Source organism: Sebastes fasciatus, chromosome 13, assembly GCF_043250625.1.
Source record: "Sebastes fasciatus isolate fSebFas1 chromosome 13, fSebFas1.pri, whole genome shotgun sequence".
Classification (NCBI taxonomy): domain Eukaryota; kingdom Metazoa; phylum Chordata; class Actinopteri; order Perciformes; family Sebastidae; genus Sebastes; species Sebastes fasciatus.
In genome coordinates, this window is record NC_133807.1 from 21337559 (window position 1) to 21354238 (window position 16680).

General features: G+C 40.7%; 2 protein-coding genes and 1 long non-coding RNA gene across 6 annotated transcripts in view; 1 reads left to right on the forward strand and 2 right to left on the reverse strand.

The window, feature by feature from the left end:
- The window catches only part of LOC141780758 (uncharacterized), a 114572-nt gene extending 110096 nt beyond the window's left edge, over window positions 1-4476 (reverse strand). For both annotated transcript variants that reach the window (XR_012596722.1, XR_012596723.1), the window contains exon 1: window positions 4400-4476. This is a non-coding gene — a long non-coding RNA (uncharacterized LOC141780758). The remainder of the gene's footprint in view (window positions 1-4399) is intronic.
- A 4192-nt stretch (window positions 4477-8668) lies between these two features.
- Window positions 8669-11709, forward strand: ccdc43 (coiled-coil domain containing 43). Its single transcript, XM_074656146.1, has 5 exons — window positions 8669-9136; window positions 9547-9637; window positions 10344-10479; window positions 10594-10649; window positions 10861-11709. Exons 1-5 carry the CDS (start codon window positions 8960-8962, stop codon window positions 11046-11048), a joined length of 648 nt encoding a protein of 215 aa, XP_074512247.1. The 5' UTR covers window positions 8669-8959; the 3' UTR covers window positions 11049-11709.
- Window positions 11707-16680, reverse strand: part of moto (minamoto) — a 117614-nt gene continuing 112640 nt past the window's right edge. For all 3 annotated transcript variants that reach the window (XM_074656139.1, XM_074656138.1, XM_074656141.1), the window contains 4 exons: window positions 14680-16216; window positions 14352-14486; window positions 13437-13614; window positions 11707-13358 (listed from right to left, as the gene is read on the reverse strand). In XM_074656139.1, the coding sequence (XP_074512240.1) occupies window positions 13168-13358; window positions 13437-13614; window positions 14352-14486; window positions 14680-16216 (2041 nt within the window). In that variant the 3' untranslated portion in view covers window positions 11707-13167. The remainder of the gene's footprint in view (window positions 13359-13436; window positions 13615-14351; window positions 14487-14679; window positions 16217-16680) is intronic.

Below are 16680 nucleotides of genomic sequence, written 5' to 3' on the forward strand. Positions count from 1 at the left end.
AAAATAAAATTGCTATTGTAAGATATAAGGTTAGTGAGGGGTCAGTTTAGGTACAGTATGTTACAAATGATCTGCTGAGATGTTAATTGGTGGAGCTCTCTATCCGGCACACGTCTTGGGAACACAGGATTCAACCACAAACATTGCATTGCAACATTGCAATATTTGCGCATATCCAAAAACCTGTTGATATCCAAGTCTTTCGTAAAGTTTAAAAGTAGGTGTGTTTCTCCTTCCGATCAGAAATATGGGCTTTTCTTTTGTTTGTGTTCAACGCACAGAGCTGTCCGTAAACAGGCAAGAGCCAGTGAGTCGCAAACTGCTGTAAAAAACCCAACTGAGACGTATGTGCAGTACATACCCACACGTCTTAATCGGAAAATGCTCCATTCGGAATAAGGCCTAATTCAGAATATCCAAATGGAATATGCTGTTTATATATACCCATATCAAATTCTGAATATTGTCATATTCGGAATAATAGTGGAATATTAGTGTGCATGTAAACGTAGTCAATGATATGACAGAGGAAGCACTTTCACTTGATAAATTACCTTAATGATTAATCTATCATCAAAACTGTTGCAAGTAAATTTTCTGCAGATCAGACTATTGATTAATCAACTGCTGGTTTCAGCGCTGCTTGATGGCTCCTGATGGTTAGAGAAAAGACCGTTTGATGGATTTCCTCTTCAACATGCAAGAGTGTGTTGAGCTCTCTCCAACCAGAACAAAAAGCAGCTCTTCTCATTGGCTCTGAGCAGAGGGACCAGATGAAGAATAGAGGGCCAGAGAGACAGATCATTGTGCAGACACAGGTGGCGTGAGGCTGCGCCGCGCTGTCTGATGTGGGAGTGAGTGACGGCTACCAGCAGAGCAGGGTGGACTCAGCCCGTCAGCAGACGCGACACCAGCGCCAGTCTGCAGCACCGACCAACGAGCAGCATGAACAACTGAGCTTAAGCCTCGCCGGACTGCTCTCCATCTCTCTCTCTCTCTCACTCCAACTTTTACTCTCCCCTCTGTGTCGCCGTCCTGCCAGAACAGCGATGGGAGGACGTGTATTGTTGTCAGCGTGGCAACCATAAACTGTCATGTGCTGTCAATATTTACCCTGATTTGAGTAGCCTTGTTATGCAGTCATCTGACAGCAATTCATCTGATTACGGATTTATTCAAATGCGGCATAGGCGGGGAGAAAATCCATGGGAATTTGCTTCAGTGCATTTGAAGAAATATTGGAATATATTGGAGCGTGCATGTAAACACCTATACTGTCAAACATCAGCCTGACACTGTTTTGTATGGGAGAGAGGGGGGGGGGGGGGGGGGGGGGGGGGGGGGAATTGCATTCAGCCATCAACAGCAAAATAACAGTCATTTTAAAATGAGGTGACTGATGTGTCACAGTGGATAATAAGATGGCTGTGGGGGTTGTTTCCGCTGTCAGTAAGCAGACAACTCAGTCAGCGTTTCATGCATTCATTTACACAGACCCTTAAAAGTAGCCTAAGTACAGCTAAATCTACAGTATCCATTTCCTTTTCATATCATCTCTCAGAGAAGCCCCCAAAATCCATCCTATATGCCCCGTACCAAGCCAGGCCTTCAATTTAATTCCCCATCTGTGGCCAGCTTGAAATATTAACCAAGAAATGAGATCCGTGACCCTGAATACAGAGTGTGAAGCAGCGCAGGGAGCGGGAAGGAGACATGGCCTGATTCTGGGGCTAAGAGGCATGCTTTAGCAGGGGGAGGAGGCCTGGATCCCCTCCCCAAGTGGCATGGCTAAATATTTGCCCTCCACCACTTAGCTGTCTAGACGCATCCACTCAGCCACCCTACCCATCACTCCTCTGCTCTGCTCACAAGCGGCGAGAGCTGGCACGGCCAGCCAGGCAGGGCGCCAAACCCACGACAAAAAGTTTCTCAGCGCCGCCAGAGGTCACGGAAGTTCAACAACCTGGAAAGAATGGGCTTCGCATTTTTAAAACCTCTGGGCCACCATTTGGGGAGTCAAACGCACACGGAGAGAAAAAAAACGCTGTCAAATGGTCTTTGTGCTTCCCGATGATTTGGAGAAAGGAACCCTCAGAACTCGACGAGCGGTCTCCGCGGACTTCCCCGCGTTAGTGTTCCATATTCATTACCTTTTCTCCACATTCACATGGCAGGGTTTTAATTGCCTACGATTCAGACTGAAAAGCGAGATGAGCGGAGTGAAAGCACCATGCCTCCTGAGAGGGAGATGTGGGAAGTCCACCACCAGCACACTCAACCTGATAGATGCATTAACTACTAATAAGAGCCCTCATTACGCATAACCAGATTATTCCCTCTGCTATCAGCTCAAGTTAATTTTTCTCCTCCAAAGAGACACACAGTCACCGGGCTCCAGCAAACTGATGAACCAGCACGCATCGCTGCTGAGCAGCCACTGAAGTTGAAATCCAAGCAGTCCTGCACAGATCATTAAACAAGTCAAACAAAACAGCTTTAATTTGATGACTCCTCTTTATCCATCAGAGGTGTTAGACTTGAGTCACAAATCTGGTAACTTCAGATTGCACAAGAGAAAATCAACACGAATCAGCTATTTGGCCTCAACACCACTGACTCATATCTTTACTTGTGCTTAAACTTTTTAATTGAAATGACTTGACAGAATCCCTGAACCAAAGATATGGCAAAGTAACTTTGTACATTTACTCAAGTACTGTACTTAATTGCAAATTTGAGGTACTGTACCTGAATATTCACACTTTTTTAAAATCATTTTATTTGAATTTTCTTTATTCTATTTTGTCATATAATGCTCTCTAACTATATAATTTCTTAAAATGCAATTTCTTTCTTTTTTTTAATTACATTCGGGGGATATATTGTACGTAATTTATTTGACAGCTAGTTACTAGTTACTTTTCAGATTAAGATTTTACTTTAAAAGACATATACAATAGGCTACATTGTTAAAGATTAAAACAGTGGTTCCCAACCTTTTTGGTTTGCAACCTTTTACAGAAAGCATTGTTGCACCTGGTCAAGTATTATTTAAATGTTATGACATTTTATAGATAAAATTATGTATCAGTGGGCAAAAAATCCATTATAACCTTTCAGCATATTGTAATTCAAGTGTTCTGAGAGATAACTAGACTTCTGCACCTCCTCATGGCTCTGTTTTCAGGCATTACAAAATCTAATTGGCCAATCACAGGTCCTTTTCTACTTCATTTGATACCCATCAAGTGAATGGAAGCATTCAGTTGCGTAAAATGCCACCAACAAAGCATTTTTATCAGACGCCACAGGCGTGTAGTATAGACACACTGTCAAACGTTTGGTGGCATCTCGGCACGCTGAACTGCCAACTCCGTCAAATACAGCGCGCTCGACTCCACCACACCACAGACTGTATGGGTTGTAGCTGCTGCGGTACTGGGTCAATCACACATCGCTTTCGGTGATTAGCCGCAAGCAAAACCATACAAATACTTTAGTCATTTGTTACTAGATCTGGGAACAAAAAGGATCGAACGCAAGAATCATTTGACAGGATAAGATTCAATACTACTTGGTACTGGGTTATTTCAGTCGATACCGTAAAGGTATCGAGTACTGATTCCCAGCCCTGACGAACGTGCAGTAAAAGCACGCGCAGCCGGCCCGGCTATGGCAACAAAGCGAGGAGAAGCTCAGATTACAACACACTCAGAGGGAGAGTGACTTCATTCTCTGCTCAGGTACACATTACTCCGCTATATCTTTACATAGCAAATAGTTGTTTGCTGCTATATTAATGCTCTGGATGGCGTGTAGAGCATTTCTAATAAAAGGGCCTGAGTACTTCTACCGCCACTGAATCCTATTAACAGTTATGCTTCCATTTGTAGCTCTGGTGAACCATAAACAAAGGGAACATGAAATCAGCGAGCCCTGCACACAGTAAATGTGGTGAGACAATCTTGGCAACCAAGATTTGATATCCTTAATGTTGTCTTGCCAAATCAATAAGCAATCAGCGATGTTTAATAATGGCAATCTGACACTGATGGATGGACAGAAGGAGTCAAACATTACTTAAGTCCGCTGACTTTACTGGGCTACTCGCTTTCTCTCTCACTTCTCTTATTACTTCTCTCTACTGACCACAGAAAGATAGAGTTTGTATGTCTGTCAAAGTGTGTGTGTGGGTGGGAGGGGAGCAAAAGAGGAGTCAGTGTGTGAGAGCCAGAGTAAGAGTGTGTGTACAGTATGTATGTGTGTGAGAGAGTGAGTTGTTAGAAGGGAATAAAAATAGAAGAACAGATGTACAACATATTTACAGTGAACAAAAAGAAATACAAAATCACGTATTAATATTATTAGAATCATTATGTTGTGTGGTGGTCGTAATTACTGTTAGTGGCTTGTCCCTCGCCGGGCGTCCGTCATGTCTCACAGGTTGGATCGCTGACGTCTTCTACTGTCCACTCTGAAATGATGAAAATTAATCACATTAATGGTACCATATTTAGTGAAATATTACATTGCTGTAACAATGCCATTAATTTGATTTCACTTATAATTATCTCCTCTAATGTAACATGTTGTGATGAGATGTTGTACATGTGAATCCAGGACTCAGCATTACCACATATCAAACTATTTAACAGGCTTATTCAATGGAATTACCATCATGTTAAACTTGGAGCTGTGATGTGATGAGGAGGCAAACTGCTAGAGAAGATGAGGAAACATGTCTGTTACACATGCTGTTTTTCATTGCTCTGCACTGCCTGGTTGTTCTGGGCTCTGGTGGTTATATTCTGTCACATTAACGTTGGGATAGAGGATATGTTGACAGAGAGAGGACATTGCACATTGAGACTGTAGGGCTTTTCTAAGGCTGGTGGCATTGGGACATGAAGACAAGTGTGTATCTGTGTGTGTGTGTGTGTGTGTGTGTGTGTGTGTGTGTGTGTGTGTGTGTGTGTGTGTGTGTGTGTGTGTGTGTGTGTGTGTGTGTGTGTGTGTGTGTGTGTGTGTGTGTGTATAGAAGGAAAGGGTTGCCTGTGGAGCGGAGCATGTGGATGCCCACCCACTCAGCAGCCTCGCGGCCCTCGTCATTTCGCATCAATCCACAGCCCCTCAATATAAATAGGACAGGCGTCCTAAAGCTATGCAGTACTAAGAGAGAGGCAATGGCATTATGCATCGACCCTGGGCCCCTCAGCTTGAAATATGACTATACGCCAGCCTGTTGTAATGGCACTTTCCCTAAAACTTGCACACCACTCTGTTAACAGGGCAATATTTTGTCAGTTAGTATACGTGAAATTAATGCACTTGTACTGCCTGCAATAATACAAGGCAAGTGAGCGCCGACGGACATCAATGAAACTGCAACTTTGAAGACCTACTTCCAATTTTTTTTACTTTGAAGCAAGTAAAAATGTTTTTTCCAAGAGTCAACGTATCCTCATACAATGGTTCGTATGATATCTTATGAATAGTTATTACTCATTTTTCATGCGTTTTACTACAAATGTGCAGCAACACAAGTCAATTTCCACTCTTAACAAGCATACAGTCTTTTCAAAATAAACTTCTATCTTCACTGGAAAGAACTTGGTTAGGTTTAGACGATAAAACTACTTAGTTAAGTTTAGGCAACAAAACTACTTAGTTAGGTTTAGGATATGATTGTGGTTTGGGTTCAAATAACTCTGGAAGAGGAGAAACTTAACTACAGAAGTTGCGTGACAAATCAACGTTGACTTCTGGTTTCACACGGGACATGCCGGTCTCCTGGGCAAAACTCAGATGTTTTTTGACCCACCCGTCCACCTCGATCTCCTCCCTACGTCGCATTTGTCGCTCTTTATACTTCCTGGTTTGCGATTATGTGGATTACATATAAATTGATTTTGTGGGATATATACAAATTACAGTGCATTACTCATACATTCTCATACATATAGCTACAAATGGTGTATGAGAACAGCCTGCAAGAGTTTATTACTCTTTTTGCACACTGCAATTAACTAGTTCTTTGCAGCATTGAGTTGCACCTTCAAATTCATTGAGGGACATTCGTGTCAATCAACACCTCAAAAATCAAGCAAAACACGTTGGGGATTCCAATTTAAAACATTTGCAAAACACTATTAGCACAAAAGTAGAAGTCCTGAGCATGTTGCACCAACTTATCAGTCTGGTTTCACAATTGTTTCAGGGTGTTTGATGAAAGTTAGTTTGAATTGTGCCTGTAGAAAGTACAAAGAGGGCTAAATGTGTGTGCAAATGTATCTGGGCTGTAAGGAATTGAAGGTGGTGCACTAAAATAGAGAGTACAGTTCCACGCGGTAGCTTCCCCGTGGCGTCACAGAAGCTTCACACTTCATTACTGCAAGGCCAGCGACGTGTGAAGCCATTATGTAGGAGCAGTGGGAAGGGGAGCGTGTGTGTGGGCATGTGTGTGTTCGGGGTATAACTAGGGGGTTGCGGGGTGTGTGTGTGTGTGTGTGTTAATGTGGGCGGGTAAATAATAACCCCCTTGCTCAAAGTGCTTTCTGGAAGCAGGATCAAGCCATTCACATGGAAACAATTGTTTAATGTATTCAAACAGCTGGGAGGTGTTGTCCCAGTGTCAAATGAAAGAGGACGAACAAACAGCTGGCAGGGCATTTTTCTTGCTCCACAGCTCTGCTTACAACTACACTTTAATAAACGGAGTCTGATGCACATGCATGGAGCAATTTGCAATGAATCACATAAATCACATACTAAATAAGCTCCAAACTACTGTCATGCAACTGAATCCAAGACTGGATATCCTCTGTCTCTATCACGAGAGAGGAGTAAACAAAGCTGTGTCCTCTACTTCCACCCAGTGGCCGAAGAGCAGAATGTGACGATGGATTGTCAATGGAAACAACACGTCTGTATGTCATCTGTGCCTCCATTTGCACAGGCAAAGACCCCAGAGATGAAAAAGTTAGTGGTGAATGGTAAAAATATATGCAATCATAAAACTTATACCTCTACCATTCCTTTAACTCAGTGGCGATGATGCATTGCGACGACCTTCTCAGAGGTTTACAATCAAACAAATTCAATTCATTACATGGTGGAAACAAGTAGTTTTCCAGCATTTTGATATGTTGTGATGATTATGTTCTGCCAAAAGGCTGCGTGATTGCCAGCTGCCCACTGAATTTAAAAAAGAATAGCTGATTATTTTGAAATCAGAATTTCAATTAGACTACTGGCATGCCTCGTGCTCAAAACCTACGACTGAGTGCACAAGTACTTCTGTTAACTGCGGGACAATCGAACATTAATTTTCAATCAAGAACTTTGGGATTTGTGGCAGTATCCCAGGGCACGTTATGTGACTGCCAACGCTCAGCTTTTAGCTCTGATTGGAATTTTGGCTGCTAAAATTAATTTAACAAGCCAAAGTTATCACAGCCATTTTCAGTCAGATGGACAGTTGACAAGACCTGTGTTCATAGACTACAAGCTGTAGTGTAGCGTATATTTTATACAGGGGGCAAAGTAGGCACCAAAAGCCCTTAATGGGGAACAAGTAGACATCAGTGAGGGGCAATGGGAAAAGTTGGCTATATGTGGTTATTTGGTAAAGAGACAGGGGAAGACAAAATATACCAGCTAACGGTGAGGACAGCACAGTAGAAAGGTAGAAAGTGGTGGATTGTAACTAAGTACATTTACTCAAGTAGTGTACTTATGTACAATTTTGAGGTACTTGTACTTTACTTGAGCATTTCTATTTTATGCTCCCTTTATATTCCAACTCCACTATATTTCAGAGGCAAATATTGTACTTTTTACTCCACTACATTTATTTGATAACTGTAGTTACTGGTTACTTTGTAGATTTAGATTCATAATAGAAACTACAAATAAACTAATAAATTATGATGTATTATTATAGGTTAAGTTACCCAGCAGTATATACAGTAATTAAAATTAGCTCCACCTTTACCAGATGCAACATTAAAATGATGAACACATTATTGCATCACTAATTATAATCCAGTAATATACATTATTCTGAAATGGGCCATTCTGCATGATGAGTACTTTTACTTTTTACTATTTTGATGCTAATACTTTTGTACTTTTACCTAAGTAAAGTTTTGAATGCAGGACTTTTACTTTTAAAAGAGTATTTCTACACTGGGGTTATGCTATTAGTACTTTTACTTAGGTAAAACACCTGAGTACTTCTTCCACCACTGAGTAAGAACATGGGGGGTGGATGTAGCATAGGCCAATACTTAAAGGTCCCATATTATAAAAAAAGTGAGATTTTCATGTTTTTTTATTATAAAGCAGGTTTAAGTCCTATATAAATACTGTGAAAGTATCGAAACACTCAATCCACAGGGAAAAACACACAGACGGTATTCAGAAACTCTGCATTTGAAACAAGCTGTCCGGATTCCTGCCCATTCATGATGTCACGAATACACAATGACACAGATTTAAATGTAAACATTCTAAATGTGACCCAGTTTCTTCCTGGTTGCAGTGTACGTAAATAACATCAGCTGACAGGAAGTACACATGGACCCAAGCTGTTGCCTAGCAACGCAATTCTGTTGCAATTCCGTCAAAAAATGCGCAAACAAGAAAAACTGTGAACATGTTTATTCTGGCGTTAATTAGCTAAATTGGTGACTTACAGAGTTATTAGTCATCTTTTCTTCCAGCTTTTTGTGTTGGCACTTGACACCTGACACCTGCAAATCAAATACTTTGTTAATATACTCAGTACATTAGCATTACATTATAAATTATTCCGTTACCTGGACGGTTACCTCGTCGTTTGTACGTAAAAAAAAAAAAAAAGCTTAAATATCAAAGTAGTTTTCGTTACATTTCTCGACAGGCACTGAGAGAGGACAGCCTCGTGTCGTGTGCAAACGCCGAAGGACCCCAGAGGGCCATGATGGCTGCGCCCGGTGCAGACGCCGGTGAGTTTGAAGACTGGCTGAATGACCGACTAGACTCTCTGGAGGTGGACCGGGAGGTGTACGGAGTCTACATACTGGGGCTGCTACAGGAGGAGGACAGCGACGAGGAGAAGGAAGAGACGCTGCAGGGGATCTTATCCGCTATTCTGGTGATTACTCAGAGCGGCGTGTTCAGCCGGCCGGTCTGCATGTCTGTCTGTCTGCCTGTCCTCATGTGTCCTCAGTTGTGTGTTAGGGAGAGACAGTCACAGGGGGGCGGAGGGGCTGTCAGTTTACCTGCTGTTATTATCTGAATTAGGAATAATACTTACTGTTCACACAATTCACATTGTGTGAACAGTAATGATGCAACCAGTACCACTGTTTGCATCATGTGCTGGTTGTGACTGAATCCAGTGGGTGCTGCTGTTGTCCCTAAAGCACCTGACTATGCCTCGTCACATACTACAACAGGCTGTGTTGATGCTTATCCATTAATAACCTGGTTTGGACAGTAAGCTGCTGAGTGTATAAAGTTAACTGTTAGTACTTAACTGTTTATTTGTCCTTTTGTGTGCAGGATGAGGACACCGTGGAAGATGTCTGCAAAGAGATCATCAAGCAGTGGACAGATTGGCGCGACAGATCAGCAGCCAAAAGTGATGATGATGGTATTTATGTAACTTTTGATTCATACACGTTCACAATCTCATTGACATGTCAGATTTTACAAATAAAAAGTTCAGGGAACAAAGTTATCAAGGTTGGCAGCAAAATGTTGCAGAACATCCACACACAGGACTGCACAGTTATGATGATGCAACCATACATCGATGAAGAACAGGATGCAGTCCAAAGTTGCACAGAAAGTTATATAGTCGTATAAGACTTCATATAAGCAGTCCAAAATAAAGCCAGCAGGCTCGTCAACTCTTTTAAGTCTTGACTAAACAGCGCAAAGACAGCTTGCTACTGAGTCATGCATCAATACCAGTTAAACATACAGAGGGATTAGCTCTTTGAGTTTAAAAATCATTTGCTTTGAGTTTGGAGCAGAGTGCACAAAGACACTTTAGTCTCCCGGAAAGATTAACGTGTCCTGAAAAAAAGAACTAAACAAAAACAGTCCCTGAGAGTGCACAAAAGTTTTTGTGATAGGATGAAGTTTGTTTCGTCAGTGTAATTACTGGAAAGAGCTTGTTTGCTCTGTACACAACCATAAGGATGTGTATGCCGTCTTGAGCTCAGATGGGTGCCCTAGTGGCTCCTTCTGTTCATGTACCTTTGTATTAACAGTACTTTTAATGCAAGTAAAGGTACTACATGTTATTGTAGTTTACGTACAGCTTGGCTGTGTTCTGTTTTTCTCTCCCGTAGCTGAGGTCCAGGCCATCGCCAGCCTGATAGAAAAACAAGCTCAGATTACGGTGAAACACGAGGAGGTGTCCAAGGAGACGAAGAAAAGGAAAGAAGCCCTGCTTGCTCAGTACGCTAATGTAACAGACGACGAGGAATATCCTTTATTTTTACAAATTGTAATGTAATGACTGTCCATGTTGTTTCATCTAGTGAATGTTTGCTTCAGCTCTGGTCCTTAAGATTTCAGTTCATTCCTTGACAAAAGCACTGAAGCTGAAGAAGAGGAGCCAGCATGTGGGAATAACTTTGCAGGAAATGAAAAGTGTATCCTTTCTAAAGCCGTATGACCATTTAAAGTCACATGGAATTCAGTGTTACTAATTGCAATATGAATGGATAATGCAATAGCTGCATTAACCCTGACTACACGATACACAGCTCCAATCATTTACACCTCTATACCATAGTGGTAATATGTAGTAAATGATACATAAGCAGAGAGTACTTTTGCTTTGTCCTTTACTGTACGTGTCAGCCCTGTTTAAGAACACCAACGTGGAGGAGGTGCTGAACAGACAGAAGCAGAAGCGGGACCAGGCTCGCGAAGACTCTCACAAGAAGAAGGAAGGGGACAAGATGCAGCGGGAGAAGGACAAACTGGCCAAACAAGACCGTAAAGAGAAGGAGAAGAAGCGTACACAGAAAGGCGAACGCAAAAGATAAAACCAAGAGAAATGACACTTTTTACGTGGAAAAGGATTTGTTACGAGACAGAAATGAAAAACAAGTCATTGCTTCTTTTTAGCTGAACCTCATTTGGCACATTCAGTATGTGAACATGTATTCATCAGACCCTCCATGTTTATAACTATATATATGTGTAAGGAACAATTTACCGGATGGTGTTCAGGTTCAAAATCCTGATTCTTATTTTCAGATATCTAGGAATAAAGCTGCACATCTTTATATGGGGATGATCGTGACTGTCAGTCTTGTGTCATTGGTCAAAAGAAATGAAGTCTGGGAATATGTTGAGTGTGAAACATGCTTTGACACAGCCACCCGGAAATGATCAAAGTATACACACTTGAAACACAAATGGATTGATCACGGTAAAAGCGGAGGAATGCTTGTAAAGCAACTCAGTCCAGAGTTTGTGCTGTTATTCTCTGTGCCAATATGCCTTTCATTTCTCCACAACTTGTAACTAAAGGCAAGTGTTCATGTCATTTTGATGCTTTAGTTTTCACTGTCTATGCATTTTGTCCGAGCATAAAAACAAAGGAGCGGTTGCTAAATTATACCTCAAATCTAGCATGTACCATAATTTGAATGTTTATAATGAGGTTCATCATCTTTTGGAATTAATAATAAAAAAAAACATTTTCAGCAATTTGGATTGCTTTATTTAAAAACTTTCCTTTTACAGAACAACAGTAACAAGAACATGAACATTAAAATGGCAGGGCATTGGACAACTCATTCACAAAGTGTAGTCGGGGAATAAGTCAACAGACACGCTGCCAGAGAATTGTTGCTTGACGTAGCTTTGTAATGGATACAAGCTTTGGTCCCTAGCTGATAAACTGTCACACTGATGAGAATCATATTTGATCATTTTCTGAAAATGATCTGATGGAAAGTGTGATTAATACGTTTAAGTTTAAAACGCTGAAGTTTTAAAGTTTCAGTTTCTTTTGTTACAGTTCAAACTTTTGACCAAAATAGCAGATTACAGTGTTGAGATAAGAAAAAAATAAAATGTTCAGAAATTAATTGGAACATTTCAGAAAGCATTTTATAATTTAGCATGTTCATATTAAACTAGTGATATAGAGCCAGCCTTCAAAGACTTGACAGCATCCAGGGAATTATTGTTTAACTTAGCTATGTTACATTTCACTGATGGGAATATTTCTTACACGTTTCTAAAAGAAAGTGATTAATACATTTAAATTTATAACGCTGAATTTTTAAAGTTTCAGTATCTTTTGTTACGGTTCAAACTTTTGACCAAAATAACAGATAAAAGTTTCTGATTACAGTGTTGAGATAACAGAAGAAAAAAATAAGTTTCAGAAATTAATTGGAACATTTCAGAAAACATTTTATAATTTAGCATGTTCATTTTAAACTAGTGATAAAGAGCCAGCCTTCAAAGACTTGACAGCATCTAGGGAATTATTTTTTAACTTAGCTATGTTACATTTCACTGATGAAAATGTGATTAATACAGACATTTAAATTTAAAACATTGAACATTTCTTTAGAGTATCAGTTCAAACTTTGTTTCTGATTACAACATGTTAAGGTTACATAAGAAAAACTGAAGCTGCAGAAATTAATTAGAACATTTTCGAAAATATTTTAATATTTAGCATGTTAATTTTAAACTGCCCTTATGATTCAATTATTGCTTGGGAATACCCAGAACTGAGGTTCCAATACATTCCAATAAATAACTAAAACTGAAGAATTCACTGAAATCTTCCTCATAAATAGGGCCTTTAAATACAACGGTGATGGAGCAAGATTCACGTTAATATGGAACTGACACTAATTAAATGAAATTAAGATGCAGCAGGATAAATTACATTTCATGCAACTCCCACACAACAGAAGTTAGCCACCTGAACCTGAAGTGCAGCCATCATCAAGCTTCAAATTGCTCATCTCATATTCTGCAGTGATCGCTGTGTTGCAGGTAAAATGTCACTATAGACTTGCAGGTAACATTAGTTTCTAACATCACCCTGTTGCCAATGGGAAATGGATAATCAGGGCATTCTGGAGTGGTTTTAATTTAATCGAGACCTTTAACTCGTGCTTATTGCCTGCTAAATCATAACTTAAAAGAGTATCCCTCAAATGGAGAGGAGCCCCTCTCTCCGTTTGTGGCTTCCCTGTTAACATGGTTGTCCTGCCTCTTGACAGGTTTTGGTAGTGTCATCTGGAGAGCACACCACAGGGCTGTGCGGATCTTCCTGGTGGTAGCAGCAAGGTCTTTCAGTGCAATGACCATCAACAAGGTGTCTATGAAACAGAGACAGCGAGTTAGGACCGGCAGTGTTTGAAAGAAGAACATATGTCTACTACTGCAATATGAGTTACCTCGGTCCTCTGTGAAATGAGCTCTCTGCCGCTGGTGTTTGGACATCATGGCAATCTCCTCCTTGCGTCTCGTCTGAGTGATGCAAATAGCCATATGATGCCTGCTCAGTGCTGTGTGGATGTTCATATGGAGGGGAGTGTTGCACAGACACTCCATTCTGTCCAGAAGGCTCGCCACCTGCAACACACCAACGTAATCAACCCTTTATATTACCCCTCAGTCTTAGAAATTAATTTCTTAATATGATATTCTACGTACAGGGACACAGTGCTTATTAATAAGCCACCACCAGGGCTGCCACTACCAACTCATTTTTTATAGATTAATCTATAGACTATTTTACCAATTAATCGATTAATCTAAAAGATTAATTTTCCTCCTTTCATTTTAGTTCATTTTATTTGAACAAACTGTATGTCATTGTATAATGCAGCACAGGACAAAATGTAAGGTAGGGCTGTCAATCGATTATAATAATTAATCGCGATTAATTGCAAATGATCACACATCTTTTATCTGTTCAAAATGTACCTTAAAGGGAGATTTGGGATATTGGTCTATTGAAATATGCTGCCCCTGAAATCTTATATAAAGATATTATAATAGAGTATCAAAATATGTTCCCCATGTTTTTCCAGTACAGTCAACTCTGTTTGTAATCAAACTCATGCTACGGTAACAAGGCAGCATAAATCGTCAGAACACGCCAGCGGTGCCAATGTACATATATATGTATACATAAGCTTTTGCCAGGTGGCAAAAAAAACATAAATTGGTTTAAAATATTTATGTTGACGCATTTTCATGGATGTGCAAAATAAAGCTGCAAATATCACCTTCAGAACATAACAAGGCTGTTGTGACAAAATTCACCTGCAGATGGCAGCATGGAAGCAATTAATTCAGGCTCTCACCCTTGCTTGTTCTCTCATCTGGTTGAGAATGAGGTGGTCGACTCTTGTGGAATTTGGTGGAGTTTTGGGATGGTTAGCGTAGCCCACTGCTGCAGTACTTTTCCCAAGAAATGTCGTGGAAAGGATGACCTCTGTCTAAAATTTAAAAGAAAAAAGTAAAAACATGAAATCTTGAAACTTGCCAACAGCAACACTTTTTTAAAAATACCTTTTTATATTTTATAAATTCAAGCTAATAGGCATCCTATAGTTAACAAAAATGACAATAGATGTTTTACTTTGCAGCTTGCATCTGAACATAAATGTGGTGATAAAATGTTAAGCATACCCTCTTTCTCTCCCTCTTCAAACACCTCCACTGCTCGTAACACTGGTCCAGGTAGAAGTAAAGCTGGATCACAGGTCCTCCTTGATTCATCATCATTGAAGTTGTCATGGCTGAGGCCATGCCATGATAAGGGGTCTCTCTTCTGCAGGTCAATATGTCACTGGCATAGGAGTAGAAAGCTGCAGACTCATTGGCTGACATCATGTCACCCACATCCATGACAGGAACGCCACTTCCGTAGGGCAGTGTGGATCTGGAGCTGAAGTTAGAGGAGGTGATGGGAACGCTGGAGTACCTTCTGGGGTCATTCACAGGATACATGGAAGGCATGATCTGCTGTGTGTTCCCTACACTGTGTATTCCCATGCTGTTTTCTCCATCAAATCTCTGAGACTGCATGCTCCCCAGGTGGTCAAAGTTCGGGTTTTGTGAGAGGGCCTGTTTCTTATCTCCCCCTCTCATGTTAGTGTTGGTTAGGGGTCTTGTAGAGAAGCCTTCTCCTAGATAGCCAGACATGTGCATCCTCTTCTTTTCCCTCTGCATCTGTGGCTTGAGCCTGCTCTGTATCAGGCCCTGCTGGATGTGATGCTTTGAATACTGGTTCATGCTAATGGGGAGTGAAGCGTTCTCCCTGTGCGTGGTCATGTTGCTTTGGTATTGGTTTGGGAGGTTTAAAGGTGCGGAGAATGGCTTGGGTGGCTGGAATTGCTCTGTGTTCTGTGGGCTGAAACCAGGTAGATCTTGAAAGGCGTCACACTTGAATGTTTGTTTCCTCGCTCCTCCATTTCTTTCCATCTGCAATGTCCCAAATTCTCCCACCAGCTGTCTTTGGGTCTTCATTGCAGGAGTACTTTGTGTTGACATTGCAGGACTGGTGATTTTCCATTGTTCAGCCATGCTGTCTTCATGCTGCATGCCCACTGTCTGCCTGTGAATGTTTGGAAAGTCTCCACGACATAAGCCGTCATGCTCACCAGCCATGAACGACTGAAAACTGCTGACCAGTTGGTTAATGTGTTGTGGCCCATACTGCTCATTACTGATGGGCTTTGCGCTGCTCTGGGTGTACTGGTCTTCATGATAAGGATGAAAGCATGGGCTGTTCATTTCGTTTTGAGGTCTAAAGACATTACTGAGGTCAGATAAATTATTAATAGGCTGACTATTTCCTCTGTCTTTCTCAGCTGGCAAGTTGTCGTATTTGCTTTGCTGTACCTGTGAAAAGTAGGTGTTTCCTGTGTTGGGCAGTGGTAGACCTGGCGGCAGTTTCTGAGGACGGAGGGTGTAGCTGTCCTGGTCTCCATTAGGCAAATTAAAAAGCCATTGTTGATTGGTAGAAAGGCCATTGGACTGTTGATAAAACTCTTCAACTTCTTTGTCCACTGACTGTCCCTGTGTTTTACCTGGAGCCTCACGGGATACATAGTTTGGAGGAAAGATAGGGTGATGTTGCGTTTTAGCCTCCGCTTGAAAATACTGTAGCAGTTCTTCTCTCAATGTCTTTGGAGACCAGATGGGATTACATGTAGGTAGGCTCCTAAAAGAAGAATCAAGGACTTCATTTAATGTATAGTATTTATAAAACTACTACACCACATATGAAGTATATTAATTTAAAAAAGAAATTAAGATTAAAAAAAAATATATATACATATATATTTTTTTTTTGGCTGTTCAACAGCCATAAATCATAAAATACATACTGTAACATATACCCAACTCTACAATGTGAAAACCTTGAAGGGTGGGGTCCATTATTTTTGAGTTTTTTTTAGATTTTTATATCATTCTGTAGCTTCACAGTGGTGTTCCTTATATATTCAAATCCAAACTTTCAAATTTTGGTCAAAGTATATACTGTATGTTTTTTGTGTCAAAATGCTATTTTCCCAAGACCTTCTAAAAACGTTTTCCCATGTGACCATATAACAGCTGCAATCCCTTGTCAGAAAGGGCTGTCTGATGGCAAGGTAAGTGATGAAAATATTCTAAATATAGCGT

Excerpts from the sequence above, each read along its gene's own strand:
- ccdc43 (XM_074656146.1), top strand. The coding sequence starts at position 8,960 with ATGATGGCTGCGCCCGGTGCAGACGCCGGTGAGTTTGAAGACTGGCTG. Across the intron at positions 9,137-9,546 it reads GGATCTTATCCGCTATTCTG|GATGAGGACACCGTGGAAGA; the intron begins GTGATTACTCAG and ends TTTTGTGTGCAG. Across the intron at positions 10,650-10,860 it reads CTTTGCAGGAAATGAAAAGT|CCCTGTTTAAGAACACCAAC; the intron begins GTATCCTTTCTA and ends TGTACGTGTCAG.